General features: G+C 37.0%; 1 protein-coding gene across 1 annotated transcript in view; it reads left to right on the forward strand.

Moving 5' to 3' along the window:
- The window catches only part of LOC129236403 (uncharacterized), a 391,692-nt gene that overhangs the window by 245,992 nt on the left and 124,634 nt on the right, over positions 1-21,066 (forward strand). Inside the window, exons 11-13 of the mRNA XM_054870777.1 lie at positions 4,347-4,495; positions 10,647-10,797; positions 13,142-13,344. Coding sequence (XP_054726752.1) covers positions 4,347-4,495; positions 10,647-10,797; positions 13,142-13,344 — 503 coding nt within the window. The remainder of the gene's footprint in view (positions 1-4,346; positions 4,496-10,646; positions 10,798-13,141; positions 13,345-21,066) is intronic.

Here is a 21,066-nt window from a genome sequence, read left to right on the forward strand (position 1 = left end):
AAATGACGGGTAACATCAGTTTGGTCCATCTGCAACCTCTCTCAGCCTGCCAAACTTACTTGTGGGTTGTGGCAACCCATTTGCTAACCGTGATTTTGATGGATGCAGAAGGGAGTGGCAGAACGGGCTCTGGGCCAAGGAAGTTGGCCTCCTAGCTAAGGAGTCAGAGGTCTCGTTACCCACGTTACCCACGATATCCACGTGTCCCGGGACCCATGTTAGACCCTAGATTTACAGGACTCGACTACCCCTGATGTGGTTTTGGGGCTGTCTAAGGCACATATCGGTTGCCTCTCCATCGGTTTTCCACAACAAAGTTCATCGCTTCTTGAACTGCATACACCTCCGCTTGAAGCACAGATGCATTCCAAGAGCAGGTTTGTCCCGCTGGATTCCACGTAGACCCCAAAGCCGAACACTGTTTACTCTGCTAGGCACTTCTTATATTTAAGCGGCAGTGAAGTGCGTAATACAATAGAAAAAAAAAATACGTCGAAATCAACTGCTCTAAATGCACAAGACTGTTGTCTGTCATGGAGAAAATTTGACTTTCTTTTGTTTTTTGAATTTACAATGCCGAATCGTGCAGTCGCAGTTCTATCGTTTTTTTCGCAGCAAGCCACACTACCTAGCAGGCCAAAAAGTGGAAGAAAATTACTTACGAACTTACATGTATCATCGACACCTACACCCTTTTTGCGGGTTTGACTGAGCTGCTCCTTCTATTTATGATGTGTGTCTTGATGTTTTGCCACATATGGAAGGACCTACAGTTTTAAGCGGACTCCGAACGATAGATGTTTTTTTAATCATTAGCTTTTTCAGGGCAGAAATACACTCCGATGTTTGCTATTGTTTAGCGATAACTGATCACTATTTCGATGAATTGGTGTTGCGAACCTGTGCACTTCCGAATGGTAATCACGCATCAACCCTTTCGGCTACAGCGGCCGCCTTCTAACTTCTACTTACCTCTCAGTTATTCTGTAAATGCTTCGCCAATTATTCGTCCTTTAAGCCAAACTAATTTCTCACATTTTCATAAGAAATGTGGTGCTGCATTTCACGTGCATCTCTCATCAATGACACGATAAGATAGCAATCAGATGCAACGAAGTCCCATGAATAAACACTACGTTCCAGTGTTGCAAAGTTAAGTACTCGTACAATTTTTTTGGCACACTTGGCTCGATATGATGGTTAATTGGTCATGAGGAAAATCTCTTTATTTTGTCTCTTTTGATATTGATTTTACTGACACTGATTTTACTTAGAAGCGCATACCAGAATACGCCGAGTTAATCTAAGAAAACATGGAGCATTGGTTTTTCACTCAAACGATTTGGACTTTTATTCCATGTGACCACCTAATCCAGCCTATGAATTTCTTCATTTGGTATCCATAAGACTTATGCGAATAAGTTACACTTACATCTACATATACATACATTCATTAGCCATGAGAATTCTATGTGAAAAATATCCTAATTAATTCACAAGCAGAATGGAGAAAGGTTGAAGGTAGAAGATTTTGGATAAATAACAAAGGAAAAAATGTTAAATTTTGAGAAACTTTGAATGCTGTTGACAGAAACCAAAGCCATAAAATTACAAAGTTGAAGTGATAGAGCAAAGGATTACATGGATTGAAATAGAATTTTGATACTAATTTTGCAGTGATATCAATTCAGATTAGCTGTAAGGTGGAGTTATGTTCGAGGTGAAAGAATAGGGAAATTTTGCAAAAGAAAATTTTGAAAATTTAGGTTAGATTGATGTAAACACGGAAGAGAATAGCAAAGAAAGTAGAAAAAATATATAAAAAAATGTTGTTATAAACAAAGCGAAATATAAAAGACTCTATAATTCAGGCAGTTCAGCAACTGATTTTTATTAATTCTGAGACATTAAAGAAGAAAATCGATGTGCGTAGCCGTCTGTACTTTCCTTACGCTTGTACTTGTGGGTATGCACCGGGTAGCAGGATGTATTCAATGTGAGTAGTGTCTTCTTACACTGTGTTTGTATACATAGGAAAATAACAGTATGTAAGTAGTCTAAGCCATTATTTTATGACTCAAGATCTCTTCTGACTGAAGAGAAGCCCCCAACATTAAAGGGACTTTTTGATTTTCTCGCAAAATATTTATTTATTCACCAATATCTACTTTGTCCCCTTCAAAGTAATCAGATAAAATATACAATAAACCTGTACCAATGCTTTTTCCAAACCTCGAATAACCTCTGACCAAAAAGCGCTTTGGTACGGCCTAAGCTCTTCCAACGATACCGATTTTATCTTCACTATTCGGGAAATTGTTTGCCTCCTCATAGGTATTTTCTGTTTTGGAACAAAAAAAGGCCTCAAGGAGTCAAGTCTGGCAAGTAGTTTTGGCCAAAAAGTTCAAATTTTTTTATAAATTTTTTTTAATAGCAGAAAATCCCCGAGCCCATCAAAATACTTCTAGCCTTGGAATGCATGGGAAGTATTTTGAATGTAAGGATGATAGATTATAAGGTTTTGCCTTCGGTTATGGTGAAAAATGAAATTGAGCGAGTAACTTCAGCTGCCAGCATAATTCTGCTCACTGATTTCACACGTATTCGCACACTCTTCATATCAGTCGTTGTTCAGACGGCAACAAAGCAACATGGGGGAGACTGCATTCATGTCTTTTGTATATCACCAACGTAGTTTTAGTATTTTCGTAAACAAACCGATGTCATGACCCCTGTTACGTCAGAGAATCAGCTGATTATTCTTTGAAATTCGGTGATATTAGGCAGACCTTATGCTTTTTTTCACCATGCGTTGTCTACGAAATCTGAAAAGTTCCCTTATTTTTAAACACATTTTCTGCTTCTTTTAACTTTCATATTCTATATTCTACTACATTTCCAAAATACATAGAAAATATGGTGTGCTATGTTAGAAAACGAATCATCAAAAGTGTGAAAAGGATCTCAATAGTAGAAGGAATAGGTATACGATCTGGCACTGTGACTATAGAAATACTATCAGTAGAGGAACGCGGAGACACCACTGTTTGATCTAAGACACTAATTCATTAAGCGGTAAATATACATCAGCATAAAATCTCAGGAGCCATCCATTAGTATAGACTTTCTAAGTTAGCAAGGCAATGAATAACAAAAGTAAAATTCGGCAATCACAGTCCCAACCACGTGGCGAGTTCGAATCTGCGGATGCTGGTGCAATTGTGAATTGTTGTGCCAATGAGAATCCCAATTACAGCCAATAAAAAGTCATGACAACATCAATGACAATAATTTAAAAACTTAATTTGAGTCCATTGCACTTTACCGGCTTGGACAATAAATCCGCTTAAGGGGACCCGGTGGTCTAGAAATTTCAAAAAAGCGTTTTTTCGTTCTGTGAAATATTCATGCGGGGATCCCCAATAATATAGCTTCTATAGCCCATTAACTAGATAGAGAACGGTCCGCGCGCTCCTGAACCTCAAACTTTAAACTCATTTATCTCGATATTATCAACCGAATCGTGGGTCAACTTCAATAAATCGGGTCAACTTCAGCGCCATTTTTAAATTATTATTTTTTTATTAATATTAAAAAAATTTTTGTTTATCATTTTTAGATCTAAAAAATTTAAATATCGTTTTTCGCTTTTTATTGCAGAAATGAATTCTTGAAAATACCTAAATATTCGGGCTCTAGACCTCCAGGACCCCTTAAATACCTCGAAAAGTTGAAATGTCTATGCAAACTTTTTATAGAGAACTGTATATTTTTTGAAATTTTCGTAAGAGTTTGAGTCCCCCCCCCTCACCCAATACATGTGCTTGATATACCCTACGCTCGCAAATATTCAGATATGTACCGAAAAGTATCTTTTATAAATGAGGGGATATACTTATGTTTATATACTCCACAGATACTTACATTCATATATATAATATGCACGTAAACGTGTATGAAAGTAAATATTTCTTAGCTCATATCGTTCGGTTGCAAATACCCACACACATACAAGCGCATATATAGAAAACAACCGCAACACCAAACTGAACCATGTTAATTACTCGCCTTGAGGCACTTGAAGGAAACCAAACAAAACTTGGTTATATATGAGTGTATGTGTGTGCGTCTATTTGTATATATGTATGTATGTGCGTAATGTGTGCAAGTCATCATCAACCGCAAGCCGACAACCGCAATGTCAGTGTAACGAATGCAACCGTATTCCGGTAGTGCATCTTTAAATGCCTGGTGCTTGGGCTCTTCAGCGTTTTAGTTTTTTTATCCTTGCAGCAAATGAAAAAAAAATATACATTTACATAAATCGTTTCCTTTTCCAATTGCAGACTCGCCCAGATGCCGACCGGGCACAGAGCAAACATCACTCGGAGCACTGAATATGCACTCGGTGCAGGTAAAATGCGAAGTGGACGCGGATCCGCCAGACTCAGTGAAATTCAGTTGGACTTACAACAACACAAGAAATGTGTCGCCGGTTAGTATGAGGTTGATTTAACATACATAGATAAGAGTATATACATACACACTTACAAACTATATGTACGTAGCTATAAGTGAAATGTGTTTCTAATCAATAATTGAAGTTTATCATCGACTATATTGAATACAGGGAGGAGGGAGAGAGAAAATGTTTAGCTTGGCATCTTTCTCGCTGCAGCGCGTGACTACCAGTAAGAAAGCGGGATTCATTATTGTAAATACCGTTGGGTATTTCATGTACTTATCTTAAAATTTGCATAGAGAAACGTTCAGTAGATGAAAGGATTATTTAAGTTTCTATTAATGAAATATTTACATATATACTTATTTATCAAAGCTATTGGAATACAGTAGTGGGCATTTCTGCGCACAATTCCTATTCTTAAGTCGATTTTTTCTCTTACATTTTATCTGATTTTTTTTAAGATTTTTAATTTTAATATACCCAGGGCTTTGTAAAGGGAAGTATTTTCGATTTTTTAAACAATCTACTTTATGTTTTAGGATAACGTTTAATTAAAAAAACAAAAATTTTTTTTTTTTTTGGGGAATTAATTTTTTTTTACTGTCTAGGAAAATTTAGGAAGAGAAACTGGCTGGTCTATTTTTCAAAAATAATGAAAAAATGTTTTTCCAAACCTTTTACAAACAACATCCCAAACTAATTTTTAAAATATTGAAAAGAACCGAAGATATTACACACTTCAAAAATTTTTGCATTGACTAAATCTTAAAATTATAAATTTTTCATATTTTTTTATTTTTTTCTAATACTTTTTATAACCATAAAAATGAATTCATGTTCAAAAACAAAAATGTTTGAAAATTACATTTTATCTAAAAAAATACTAAAATGTTGAAAAGAACCGAAGATATTTCAGTTCAAAATGTTTCAACATTGAATAAATCTCAAAATTATATTTTTTTTTTGTTTTTTTTTCACATTTTGTGCATGAGAATATATCTTGCATCACCCATCGTGATCAACCACTCGCCAATAGGCGGCATTTTTTTGCTTGTCTCTCTGTTTAAGAAAAAGTCTACATCTGAAGCGCTTGGCGCCCGAGCTAGCAAAATGATAATTTAAATCAGCATTAAAAGCGGCTTATTAAAGCGACTTGGTTGTTTTATACCATAATAGAAATAAAAATTAAGCACAAATTCCTTGCTTTCATAGAGCCACAAGCCTTCGCATAAACAGCTTAACATTTATAGCGCTTTTACTGCTGTTCTCTGTTTTTATTATTACTTTTTGTTGTCTTTCCTTTTGTGATCAACTTTTCCTTAAAGCACTTCATTCCACTTCGCCTTGCACTTTGCAATATTTCAATAAATCTTGGAGCGCAACACCTTCGGGACTCTATCAAATTATTGTGGTCTTAACATTCGCACCCTCTCTGCTTCAGTTATCGCTCTAAATGGACGCACGTAAATATGCAATCTGTTGAGAATGTTAAATATTAAATTTTTTATTTTAAAATCGCACACCATTAAAAAAGGACAGTTGGCATCCCTGCCTTGCCAGCTGCAAACTACTTACTCTAGCTGCAGGTTTCATTGGTGGTCATTCGAAGTCATGCATCTCTTATTCGATTCATGCCCATTCCGGTTGCTGCACTCACCGGGCAGAAGCTCTGCCATATTAAGAATGTGATTTCGTTAAAGCATTCAATGAAACACGCTGCATTGTTTGTCAAAGCGTAAAAGCATAGAGACAACTCCCCGGCACGCAAACAGCCAGCACAGCCAGCGTCGTACGTGACTACAGGAAAATCTAATAAAGTTGTGCGACTATAAATTATTTATTTCTTCCCGTGTGCACATTTTCTCCCACTCCCCCTGTACTTGTCCTGCTTCGCATCACCGTTTGGCTGCTATCAGCAGTTATGCAGAATTTACAACTACCTACAACTGCTTCATCTCCATCACATCGTTCGCTGCATGTGGGCGTTTGTATGCGTTCGTTTTTTACTCGTATTCGTATGTATGATACATATTTTTATACTCGCCTGCACTTGTGTTCAAGGGTATTGTAATTTTAACAGCATAAAGGAATCTAGATAGATATAGACATATAGATCTATACCAAAATGCTATGAATGATGAGAGTAGTCAATTTAGCCCGGTCGGTCCATGTGCACGATAGCTCGCACAAAAATTAATGTATTTCAGTGTCCTTGTCCAAGGTACGTAGGTAGCTGGAAGGCAAGAGTACCACGGGTACACTACAAGTAGTACCAGAGAGCCATTTTGATACCATAACGTAGGCAAAAATTTAGAGGAAGAATAAGCAAGCACCTGACCGCCAAACCTGAGCACTTGCAAAATAATGTGTTCAACATTCTCTTTCTCCGCAGGATCCCCATAGCTTTTGCAATAGGGGTTGCTCGGAAGTCGAAGCTTCTCCGCATGAAATCCGATCACCCAGTGACCGGTGACCTTCTCTATGAGTTGGAAATTGAATGGTGACGTATCCCCAGCACTTTGAGCGTCCTGCTTCTGTCGTACTGAGACCAGAGTGTTTTTGAAATAGCGCTCGATGATATCGAACATCATTTGTCTTGCTCTTTTTTAAGAAAGCAATTGTGCAGTTTCCCATGTTTGAAGTGGGGACAACAGAAACTGGTTCTGTCGACCTCTTCCTGGCAAGTTCATCTGCAATTTAATTTTCCTCTATAGTCCTATGCTCATGAGTTGACCAGAAGAGATCTGCAATATGGCGACGACAGCGACTTGATCGTAGCTTGACTATAGGAAAAGATATATATGTCTCCCTCCCAACAGCGATGCCTAAGAATTGCATGCCTGCAGGATGGCTAAGACTTCTGCTTGAAAAACACAACTAATATACTTTCCAACAGTTTTAAGAAGACTGAAATATTTTCTCACATAGAGAGGCAAAATCTGCATCAAAACGCAACCATGTCCTACAGGAGATCGCCTCCAGAGGCCAATCTCCCTCAACCTAATGCGCTATGAGCAGAAATGGTTTGAACTTGATAAGCAATGGGAAGTAAGTGCAGAATGACGTTAAGGGCCAGTGACGCCATACATCCTATGCCCTACACTCTCTCTAATTTCGTGCTATTATAGTCCTTCCGAAGAGCTACCCACCAAAGCAAGCAATCATATATCAAAATTGACAGAATCACTAAGTTGTACATCCGGAGTACGACGTTCGGCTTGCCCAACGAAAGTAGGTGCTGTCAATAGTCGGTCAATAAGCACACCTACCACTATATAGCGGTAATTTAGAAAAAGCAAACACTTGATTTCTCCATAATGAATTAAAATTATTCAATTGTGGATCAAATGATGAAGCTAACACAAATTTTTGGTAAATGCGTGCCACTCAATAGGCACTTGGTAAATATTTACATAGTTTCCGACCTCACTTTTATATAGTACTAGCGAAAACACGCCCGTTCCGCTGGTCGTCTTTAAAAAAATCTAGATCAATTAATTAAATTAAGCCGAAAAATACTGTGTGTTTTTTATAAAAATTCTCGCGCCTGAATAGTAAGGAAAGAAGTTTTGAATAGTAGTAGCAATTAAAAAACGTTTGATGTGATTTACTTTATTACTTTTTTTATTGTAATGCTCTTTGGTATACAATATTCTTCGTTTTTCCATGCGTTGTTGAATAAATGAACACTACCGATGGTTTACCAACTCTTGAGCATGAAACATAAAGTTGGCCATGAGAAAAACATGGGTATTCTAAATCAATACCACAAATTGATAAAGTTTGGCCTTGTGACTTATTAATAGTAATCGCGAATGCTAGGCGAACAGGAAATTGAAGACGTTTGAATTCAAACGGCATATCCGATGGTATCATTGGTATTCGCGATATTAAAACGTCTTCACCAGAGTATTTTCCATTCAGAAGTGTTGCTTCAATGACGTTATTCATCAATCTCTTAACTGTTAATCGAGTGCCATTACATAGTCGTGGTTGATTTATGTATGTTTCTCAACATAATAATCGGTGCTCCTATTTTCAAGTTTAGCATGTGTGGCGGTAATCCAGGTAAATCAACGGAATTCAAAAATTCAGTGGGATAATTTACAATATCATCTTGATTTGTAACAGTGTCAACGGATCGATATGTTTGTTCTGGACTTGGTATGTTAGCCAAAATAGCCGCATTCATTTCATTAACATCTTTATTTTTGCCAGCCATGATGGCTCGTTCACTAAGAAAATCATGATTTTTGTAATTTTGAGGCAAATTTGGGAAAATACTTTGAATTAACTGTTCTTTCGTTTGACTTATTTGACAAAAGTTTGGTTGTAAAGTTATTAAGCCAGTTAAATTATCGACAGGAACTTTGCCATTTCCAATATCCAATAATTGCTGTGAAAATTCAGCAGCTGATGGATCATTTTGCATAAGAACACGTACATTTGTAGTTAGTTTGAGTGTTTGAACGTGTCTCCACAAATATGATGATTTCAAACATGCAACCAATTCATCTGCTATAGTTGCTCGAGGAATAACAGGCAGTGTTTGTCTAAAATCACCTGCCAGCAGCACTAAGGCACGACCAAACATTTCATTTTTACTACGTAAATCTCGTAATGTCCTATCAAGCGCTTCCAGTGACTTTTTATGTGCCATCGGGCACTCATCCCATACAATTACGTGTGCGAAAAAGCGGAGAAGGAGAAGAGAACTGTTCTATTCCCCCAGCTTTAACCCAGCTATATGTTCAGGTGCAAATGACTTTTTTGCGTGAAGTCTGATATATAATAAGTTCTATTTACTCTTCTTAAATTTATATAAACTTTTCCAGACGAAGACATATATTTGCTTCAACCGTATATTTGTGATTTGTAATATCTCATATTAGCATAACCTTTCTGCAAAAGTTAAGGAAACGATCACCAATCACGCCGGCAATGATACAATGAATTTTTCACTATAACTGACTTCAGATTAACGTTTATATTATATAATAAGCGTATATGTAACATTTTAAAATTTTTTTAGAATTTTTTTTTTAATTTTTAATAATAAGTGGTCTTCCTCTTCCTGTAGTTATTCCTCTTCCATCTCCAGCTCCATCTCCTTTCTTTATCCCGGAAACGGGCAGTAAAAATTACTTCACTTAAAAGCTTTCATCAACAGCTTCCATCTGATACCCATATTGTACAAACACATCCAAGGGTACCTTGGTCCACCTTTTTGGCTATATCTCGAGACCGTGGTCACTCAGAGATCTAAAAAATACTCTGTATTAAAGCACTCATCAGTAGCTTTGATTTGATACCCACAATGTAAAAACACATCCTAGGGTTACCCGGGTCCTCGTTTTGGCCTTCGGCAGCGCCACCCTTGGAAAAATATATATAAATATATACCAAATTTCATAATAATCGGCCCAGACACACACGACCAAAATATATTCAATTCTAATGAATGCTATGTGCGGTACAAAAAATACGTGCGGCAAATAGCAAAAACACACTCACTTAACCGACGCACCGCACACACACGCGTTATCGGATTTCAACCAAACTTCACAGAAACCTTTGCCAAAGAAACACCAACAATGTGTGAAACTTTCATTGTTTTCCTTAAACGCGTTGCTGAGATTACCCCGGACAAATACACACTTTTTTTCGGCTTAATTTTTATATATATAGATATTCCTTCCGCTCTATAGTAAAGCCTAGGCCATCACCTACGACCCTTAAACTCACCGTAAATACTATTGAAATGAGATAAAAACCACACCACCCTTTTATATACTAAGACTTAATTTCCGCCCGTCCGTCTGCTGCGCAAGTTATAACTCCTTCAATGCCTATGAGTTTGTTTGATTCCAAAACTTAACAGCCAATCCAAATTAAATTCTACTGAAATGTGCGCCGGTATTTGAAGCTCGATACGAACCGAATTTAGCACTTCCTTACTTTTTCTTTCACACTATATTTCATGGGAGATTTTGAAGTCCACAAGTGCTTGTGTTTAGTAGTATGGAGACTTTCATATTCACATTCATAGAAATAAATATTTATTTTCATATCTTCAGCCACAAAGGTTGCTAACTTAAATCTCTATGATTCAAATTGAATTTTCGTTTATTTATTTTAGAATTTTCATTGCAACTCTGAATTTATATACTTCTATTTGCAGGTGCTCAACTCTCGAATCACTTCCAATGGACTGGTCAGCACGGTAACCTATCTGCCACAAACCGATTCCGAGCTGATAACGCTCGCCTGCTGGGCGAGCAACTCGGTGGGGCGTCAAACCACCCCATGTCTGGTGCATATACTCCCAGCAAGTAAGTGAAAATTGAAATAAATGGCAATTAATCCAGAGAAAGTTCTGCAAAAATGTCTACTCAAATCAAAGCCAACTGCTTATTACGCTCAAAGGACGGGCAATTCGACTTGTAAATGTTTAAATGTTGGTCAAACGGTTAATGTTGTTGTTGTGGGACACATAATACCCAAACGCGGATGAGGGGATGAAAGTGGCACTTAATTTGAGCCCAACATAGTGTGATAGTTGGCATTTTTGGTTGCAAGCTTTCCTTTTCCAGATTGCAATTTTCTCGCACAACGGCGCAATGCCAACAACTACAACCAGTTGCAAACGCCATTATGGTATTTGCTGAATAAGGATGAGCTGGTGCAAGTGCTCAGCCAACAAGCTATTCAAACACTCCACGAACTGCATTTCAAGTATCACCAGAGATATTTGCACACTCACTCACACAATCTTCAGCGTAGATGAAAGCTTACTTTAGTCAATAGCCTGCCGGGAAATTCGTTGAGGTACAGAAAACTTCTACTTTCGCAACTGGTGCATGAAGGGCTAGTTGGTTCTGGTGCAATGCTGGTGCTAAATTATGCCAATTACAAAGTAAAAAAATGCAAAAAGGAGCCAATTGTGAATAAAAATAGTTTCGCGGACAGAGAGCACCTGCGCTCATAATAATAGCACCGATCAATAAGAAAACTTGGCATATTTGGGCTGAAGAGCAACCCGAAGCCATTCGAGAACTGCCATTACATCCATTAAAAAAGATCGTTTGGTGCGGTGTATGAGTTGGATGGATCATCGGCCCATATTTCTTCAAAGACGAGGCTAGCGCCAATGTTACAGTGAATGGCGAACTCAATGGCGCCATGATAAATGATTTTTTGATGTCGAAAATTGACACCCGTGGGCTCCACAACGTTTGGTTCCATACAGCCCGTGAAACAATGGACTTACTACGTCGTCGGTTCGGTAACAATTTATCTTTCGTCTCAGACCAGAGGACAGGACATCAAGATCGTTCGATATCGCACCTTAGAACTTTTACTTGTGGGTGTTTGTTAAGTCTAATTGCTTTGTGGATAAACCAGCTTTGATTGGGGCATTAGAAGCCAATATTACTAAAGTTATTCACGAGATATCGATCGAAGTCCTCCGGTGAATCATTCAAAATTGATGTTTACTGATGGCCGAATTACCGTGCAGTTGCGGCAATATTTCAAAGAGATTATCTCTAAAACATAAATGCCACGAATGGTTCTACACAAAAATAGTAGAGATTACCCAATCAATTTGAATTTTCGTGATGATCACCCTTTCTTTATATATAATAATAGTCGCATTAGAATATACGGGGCCTGGTTTTTGTATTTTGTGCCCATTAATGAAAACAGGGTGAAATAATAATCACAATAGCTTTGCTATCAAATTATTCTACACTTTTTCATTCAAGTGAACCAATTTTCAATGCACTTTTGTCACTCAGAAGTGGATACCTCCCTCAGAAGAAAAAATTTGGTTCCAAATAAGAACTGTAAACGGATAATCAAAAACTCGCCAATACGTACGAGCTGGGCTTGTCTTCGTGAAGAATGATTCGTCTTCGGCGGTTGGTTTTACTTAATTCTCCGAAAACTGCTGGGAAACAGATAGTTGTGTAGCACTGAAAAAAAGAGATTTCTTGAAAAAAAGGCGACTATTTTCTTTGAGGTGCTTCTTTTGACAACAAATTTTGTTGGATAAAGTTGGTTTAGAGCACCCGTACCCAACAAATCTTCTAGACGACAAAATAATCACACGATATTGAAGGAATGCTGATCTCATGTCAGGCGACAAACTTGCGTTGTCAATTTATGTAAAGCATCGATTGTTTCTGGCACAACAACCGTTTTTGGACGGCCTTCACGAAATTCATCCTGCAAGGATCAACAGCCACCGAGTCCATATCAAAAATCGTTATAAATCATAGTATCAAAATTTTCACTACTGAATTCCATCTTTTGGACGATATGAATTTTTCAACTCACTGTAAAAGGAACGAATATAGTTCGTAAATGAAACCGATATACGTAAATTTGTGCTAAAAAATACTAGATTTTTCTATAAGAATATCGAACTATAGCTCATCACGCAAAGGCTTAAAATGTAAAAGGCAGCCCTCGTATATGTCATGTGAATATATTATATTTGCATAGTGCACTCTGAAATTGCTGTTCTGTGTATGCAAATTTGTAGAATGTTGGTCATAGCTGTATACACACCACATGCACATGTTTGTATATAACTATAAACATATACGTATATATATAAACATATATACATTCATAATGTTTGTAATTAATTATTTCTCCTACTTCTTACAGATCCACCAGAGGCACCTAAAGCTTGTGAATTGCGCAACGACACCGTCTTGGAGGTAGTTTGTGTGGCGGGTAACGATGGCGGCCTCACTCAATACTTCCTGCTCGAAGTAATTGGTGGCGATCCACTCTATGCCAACGATGCGGGGCGTAGTTTTGCCGATGCTAATGTGGGCGACAATGAGCTCTCCACTATGAACGACCAGGTAAGCAGTTTATATATTTACCAATTTGCATATGTTTGTATGTACATACATAAATAGTTCTATATAAATACGCATACATTCGAGTATGATTGAGTGGAAGTGAAAGCGAACATTGAAAATTATCTTCATTCTCAATGGCTTTGTAAGCAAATATTAAACAATTTGTGTATTTAATTTGACAAGGAACTTCATTATTGGCAGTGTGTTTGTAAGTTTAATTGTTGGACATTAAATATTGAAACAATTGATGCTTGATATCTAGCACCAGTTTACGACTCGTCTCGAATGTGTTGACCAATTCAGCAATTGTCAGAAATTTCTCCGCGGGGTATATTAACTAACTGCATTTAAATAAAATTGAATTAATACTTTTGTATTTTTTTAAAACTGAACTTTAGTTATTGACTTTGGTATGACCTGCTTGTATATATCTTATGTATCTTGAGCTGAATATAAAATGTGCGGGTTTTGTGTGAGTGTGACATTTACTCTCTGGGAGTTATGGATAAAAATATATCTCACAATATATCATAAAGCAACTGGTGTAAGTAATTTTCCACCTGAAATAGCAATACTCAAATGCTTACTGCTGCTTATCCTGTGCGCCTGAAATATCTTAGAATTGAAAAATACTGGCTTCACCAAAAGCTGAACCATGACAAAAAGTTATTAATTGTCCTCCTTTTTATCACGCAAATAAAAACAGCTCTTCCCGAACCAGAATTTTATTTTACTATAATTTAGCATTAGCTTGTTATATTTTGTAATGTAATGCTTATTGTATGTAGTCCCACTTGAATAAGCATTCTACAATCGTTCTGAAGAGTCACTGTTTTTGATTAAATGTTCATTCGCTGAAATCAATGACGCCTACGCTGCTCTGACAAATCATTGAGCTTAGCATTTTCACATCTCGTTGAGTTTTATTTAATTTGGTCTAAGCCAAAAGTCAAGGAAATTATTGTCACTCAGGCAAATGGAAAATAATGGGCAGTTCCATAGGAAAGGGAAATGGTGGATCAAAGAAATTTTTTCAACTTTGTGGCTTTGTAGAATGAGTGCTTGGTGTGTTAAATATTAAGACAAATGAAGATATGAAATTTTAAACAAATGCCTCTTTTTCTAAGAATTTTTACATCGTAAAATATTAGTCTTGCAAGGAAACGTAATTTGTGCAAAATTTTAAGAAAAATGTAAAATTTTTATATTGTTACAAAATTCAAATTTTTTAAATAATTTTTGATAAATAAATTTTAATAAACATTTTTTTAATTATTTTTTAAAACACTATTATTTTATTGTGCAGAAACTATGGCGGGGATAACATAGATTTTCTAAAAAATTAAATTTGTATCTTCCTTAAAAAATAGTAAATTTTGAAAGAGAAGTTTTTGTCATCTTTGAAATTTACGATACGTTAAACAAAATTGCATACTTAACATAAGCTCAATCCGATTATTTTAAGTAAAGGGTAGTTAAGTTTCAAGGGCCGGTGTTGATTTTGAATAAAATACAATTTTTTTAGAAAATTATTGTCATTTCTCTTTATTATGATAATATTGGTATTTCTCAATTACGTATGGAATAAAATATCGGCCAAATGGCCGCCGCGGCACATCCGATGGTCCAAATTTTCGATGACGCTGAGTCATAATTTAGGTTCTATGCCGTTAATGTGCCGAATTATCTCATCCTTTAGCTCTTGAATTGTTGTTGGCTTATCGACGTGCACCTCTTCTTTCAAGTAACCCCAAAGAAAGAAGTCCAACGGTGTCAAATCACATTATCTTGGCGGCCAATTGACATCGCCGCGACGTGAGATTATTCGGCCATCAAATTTTTCGCGCAAAAGAGCCATTGTTTCGTTAGCTGCGTGACAAGTGGCACCGTCCTGTTGAAACCACATATCGTCTGCATTCATATCTTCCAATTCGGGCCCTAACAAGTTCGTTATTATCTCACGATAGCGAACACTATTCACAGTAACTGCCTGACCGGCCTCATTTTGGAAAAAATGATGCCGCCGCCCAATGATGCCGCCGGCCCATAAACCGCACCAAGCAGTCACTGGGTGGATGCATTGGTTTTTCGGCAATCACTCTTGGATTATCATTCGCCCAAATGCGGCAATTCTGCTTATTGACGAATCCACTGAGATGAAAATGTGCCTCATCACTGAAGATGATTTTCTTCGAAAATTGGTCAGTCACTGTTGCCATTTCCTGCCACCATTCTGACCATTGACGACGCTTGAAATGGTCAAGAGGCTTTAGTTCTTGAGTCAATTGCACCCTATAAGCGTGTAAATGCAAGTCTTTATGCATAATTTTCATCAACGACGAGCGTGAGAGGTGCAATTGTTGGGCACGACGACGAGTTGAGGTAAACGGCTCTTCAACCACACTCTCGCGAACAGCAGCAATATTTTCAGCAGTACGAGCATGCACTGGTGTTTTCACATCTCCTACAGACCCGGTTTGCTCAAACTTTTGCACAATTCTTCCGAAAAGTTGCAAACGAAAAACAGGTGATAATATCATTATTAAACAGAACGAAGAGAAGAAGCCCTAAAATACTGGCTTGTCGCACACCTGTACATTGTAGATGCAATGTAAGGTTTCGAACATTCACCCTCAACCCCTACCACACACCATCTGTCGGATAAATAAAATTCCATTCATTGAAAGAAAACAGAATGAAAACCAAGCGAGGATAATTTACGTAATAGAACTTTATCACAAGCTCTATCAAATGCTTTAAAAAAGTCCGTGTAAATACAATCGACTTGAAATCCTCAGCAAAAGTGCAAAAACAATATTCACCAAAAGCAGCTAGATTGGAAACGGTAGACATACCAATGGCAAGTCCATGTTGATTGGGCGAAATTAAACCTTTATCCGCATAGTGCATCTTTTCTTTTACAATTCCTTCGAAAAGTTTTAATATGATACAAAGCTTGGAGATCGACCTGCAATTGTGCACATCAATCATTTTGCCACTGTTGAAAACAAGGATAATAGTTGTGATTTTCCAATCGTAGATAAAAACTTCAGAAGTTAGGAACTTATTAAAAATTATTTGGAGAGGAATAACAATAGCCGGGCAGCTTTTGAGAAAAATCACGGGCCGCCCATCTTCAACAGTGTGCGAAGAAGTTTTTAACCTCAAAATCCCATTCTCAATGTCCAGAGAAAGCAGCTTTAAATAGTCAAATTTTAAAGATGAATGTAGTTTAGCATAGCAAGAAGAAAACGAGCATGCACCATCACTCGTGAAATTCGAAAAAATCGGCAACCAAATTGACTACGCCCGCAGGTGTAGTAGCAAATTTGTTATTAAAACGAACGGCAGAAGGAATTCTAGCGCTTGACTTTTTAGATATTCCAAATCGCCAAACAGCCTTAGGATTTGACTTAATACTCTGTTCAATCGTAAGAATATAGTTCCTGTACAAAAAATTATTTAAGCATTTGAATTTTTACCAGCATTGCTGGTAATTTATAAAGAGAGTTTGATTGTTAGATTCCAAAAATTGTTTAAGAAGTTTATTTGGTTTGTTTTTAAGTTTTTGAAGTTGATACATGTAACATGGAAGCTGAAAAGGTTGTTTTCTAACAAATGTATTTCAATTCCTGGCATGTTTAAAAAATGCAAAAAATTCTATTAAATTACAAGTATTTCGTTTACTTGTATTAATATTAAAAATAAATTATCCAAGTTCGCTTATAAAAATTAAAGAAACTTTTATTTCTTTCTGTTTCGAAATATTTGCCACATGTACAAGTTTTACATGATTTTCAGTTTTGACAATTGATATCGCTAAAATTTAAATAAAGTTTAATAATATTTAAAAATAACAATTTTGTATATGTAAAGTGCCCAATGGCAGTCACTTCACCCTAAAAGATCTTTTGTGTCCTACTACATGTTTTATGTACTAATAATAAAATAATACTAGGAAAAAAGTTAGCAGAGCAACACCTCAAGGCGGTGTGTTCTCTCCTCTTCTGTGGGTACTGCCAATTAATGAAATGCTCACTGGACTGGAGGAGAGGAAGCCTACATCATTTCTTACGCGGATGATGTAACTACGGCAGAAAGAGGGAAATTTTCCATTACGCTTTGTGAAATTGTTAAAGGACTATTAATTCAGTTGGAAAGCGGGCGAAAGCAAACGGGCTAAACGTCAACCCAAACAAAACCGAAATGGTTCCATTTTCTAGGAAACACAATATCCCGGAATTAGTTCCTCCTCCCCTAAGTGGCACGGTACTCTCGATTGGGGAGGAAGCCCGCTACTTGGGATTAATACTAGAGAGGAAACTCAATCGAAGATAGAGTAAGGAAAGCCACTATAGCACTTTACTCCTGTAAAAGATTTTGATCATTGTCAATTAGATTTACACAGCAATAGTAAGACCAATCCCAACTTTCGTCGTACTGGTATGGAGGCTGGCTTTAGAAAGTGGGTACATCAAAAATACTATGAATCCTTTACAGAGGACGACAAATCTATGTATTTGAGCAACTCTTGGAACTACACCTACAGATGCATTAAATATGATGTTGAACTTACTACCAATCAAATTATTGGGTAAGCCAGTAGCTGCCAAATCAGTTCTTAGATTATGGGAAATAAACTCATTTAGAACGACTCATAAAGGTCATTCGACCATATTGGAGAAATTCACCTGTATTCATTGCAAAACAGACTTTTGTTATACCAATTGCATTAATTTTAATAAATCCTCCACCGCAATGTTTCCTTCGAAAAAAAATTGGGATACCGACTTTATTGAACATGAAAATGGGAGTTGCATACTATGATTATTGTAGAAGCTGCTACAACACCGAAGAAGAGGAAACTATTAAACACCTCCTTTGTGAGTGTGAAGGATTAGCTAGAAAAAGACTTCACACGCTTGGTAGTGCATTTTTAACAGATGTACCGGATATAGCGCATCTTAAACTAACGAAGCTAAGCTCGTTTATAAAAACCACAAGATGGTTTAAAAGGGATCCCACAGCAGCCACCAGATCTAGCTATCAACCATCATAACCAGTTCTATTTAACCCAGATGTTCCCTGCCCTAGGCTGGGAATTGGTTGAAAGCCTGCAGCAGGAGCATTCTTGATTTCATTCGGATCCATTTGATCTTGACGAAAGATGTGCAATCTTGTATTTTCCAAGACAATGCCATTACATATGATAAGCCCTGTGATTTCATCATCCTCAAGACAGAGTCTACAATTGAAGTGAATTTTTGAGAGATGGTATTTAAGTACTATGAAAGAAGTTTACATTTCATTTTAATAGGCTTGGTGTCTCGGGCCTTATTCCGTTTACTCGTTTCGAAATTTGATTATGTTCGAATTCTATTCTACAAAAGTTTCGGATCGAGTTATTGGTGCCAAATTGCACCAAAGACAAAATACATAGAAGGAAATAAATAAACAACTTATTTCTCAGTAATTTAGGAAACAAAAAAGGAATTTACAAAATAAAAAAATGGCTTCTGTTACATTTTCGATGGACGAAGAAATTATTTAAGATAAAAATTGGAAAAGGATCATTTGATAAATATTATGGAATTATAGTGAAAAGCACAAGTACATACATAAATTTTGTTACATTACACTTGTTAATATACATGCATTTGAAATTTTATCCTCCAACAAAATGTTCAGTTTTCCAAGCAAGCCTTTAATTGCGTGTTCAGAAGCATATCTCACGAGCTATACGAATCTATAAGATCTACGGTGGTAATTCCAACCTTAAAACTTGCTGCTGTAGTATTCTAAAATTACTTGAAATTCTGATTTGTACTTAAAATTACTTAAAATTCTGATTTGTAAATAAAATTAAGATATGTAAATACTTTTTCCACTTACTAAATCTTTTCTAATGGTTCACAGAATTCAATTTACTCGAATTCACATTGCAGAGTAACACATTTTTTCCGATAATCATAATCGTTTGGGAATTCACTCATGTGTGCAATTATTACAAGTACGTACGCGCCGAAGGCCTCGCAACCAGTGCCCTAGTATTGCCAAAGTTGTATTTTTTATTTCCCTAAACAAATAATAATAAACAGTAAAAATACCCAGTTGAATCAAATAAAGTAATTAAATGGTTAAGATGCCTTTTTGGAATTTAGAATATTTCGAGAAAGCTTAAAAGGCACAAATTTACGGTGGAGCAACTGAGAAAAGGGAAACAATTTTAGTCGGCATAGCACCTTTTACTTATTAGGCACTAAATTGCTGGATATCTGGATTATTGAATACTAATTAATGTACCTAAGTGATTTATATGAATAAAATATGAATACAATAGTTAAATTTTTCTGTGAATTTTCATGATCTATTGATCCAAAACCATATGAACTGGCAGGAAGCAATGAAACATTTCAAAAATCCATCAAGAAAAACACAAATATTACTAAAATTATGCTGCATTCAAAGATGAAGTAAAGTTGTAGCTTCCAATGGCACATATCTATGTATATAATTGGCGCGTACACCCTTTTTGGGTGTTTGGCCGAGCTCCTCCTCCTATTTGTGGTGTGCGTCTTGATGTTGTTCCACAAATGGAGGGACCTACAGTTTCAAGCCGACTCCGAACGGCAGATATTTTATGAGGAGCTTTTTCATGGCAGAAATACACTCGGAGGTTTGCCATTGCCTGCCGAGGGGCGACCGCTATTAAAAAAATGTTTTTCTTAATTTTGGTGTTTCACCGAGATTTGAACCTACGTTCTCTCTGTGAATTGCGAATGGTAGTCACGCACCAACCCATTCGGCTACGGCGGCCGCCATGGCCAATACTTCACATAATATCACGTATTATTAAATTGTTTAAATAATTCGTAACTTTGGCCAAGAAAGAATGGAAACTTATTCCCATACCCAATATATCTATGTTTTCCTTTAACTCCTGAAGAACATAGGGCGTCAACAATTCCAGATCGCCAGCGAGTACGGTTTTGTACACGATCCTTAGTTCGCTCCATGATAAGCCAAGAGTTGCCATTTCGGATTCGGTTGATCTTTGCCAAGTTGTGCGAGGTCTACCTACTGAACGTCCTGCTTGTTGGAATAGGTCCCATCTTAACGCTTGTTTAGCCACGTTGTTGTCGTTTTTCCGAAGTGTGTAACCAATTCATTGCCATTTCCTCCTCCGCACTTCACACGCAATCTCGACCTGACTGGTAATCCTAGGCACCTCAGACTTGCTTATTTTACGGTGCAGCAGTAGTGCAATCAGACAGCAGCAGAAATTTAACGCAAGAATTGAATATTGTCAGTTTGTTCTGCCATAGACACGCGTGCCTCTGCCTTGCATACTTTGTTCAACTTCTATGTCAGAGCCTCCACTTTCGTCGACAATACTCCCGAGGTAGCAAAACTTCTCCACGCTCTCGAACTACAGCCCATCGACGTTCAATGACTCAGAGGCGGTACTGTTGAGATACAGCGCTTTAGTTTTATTGACGTTGATTTTAAGTCCAGTCGAAAGAAGTAGCTTTTGCACGGACGTTGTCATAGCCTTAAGATCAGAAAGCTTTGGTGGCAGTAAGCAGATGTCATCTGCATAGGCCAGGTATCTGGTGTTATCAAGCTTCCATAGAATGTCACGTCGACCACCAACAGGAAAAGTAGGGGCCATGATATCTTCGATAAGCAAAAGAAAATTAAAAGTAATTAAAAAAAAATGTC

Source organism: Anastrepha obliqua, chromosome 1 (genome assembly GCF_027943255.1).
Source record: "Anastrepha obliqua isolate idAnaObli1 chromosome 1, idAnaObli1_1.0, whole genome shotgun sequence".
NCBI classification, from domain to species: Eukaryota; Metazoa; Arthropoda; class Insecta; order Diptera; family Tephritidae; genus Anastrepha; species Anastrepha obliqua.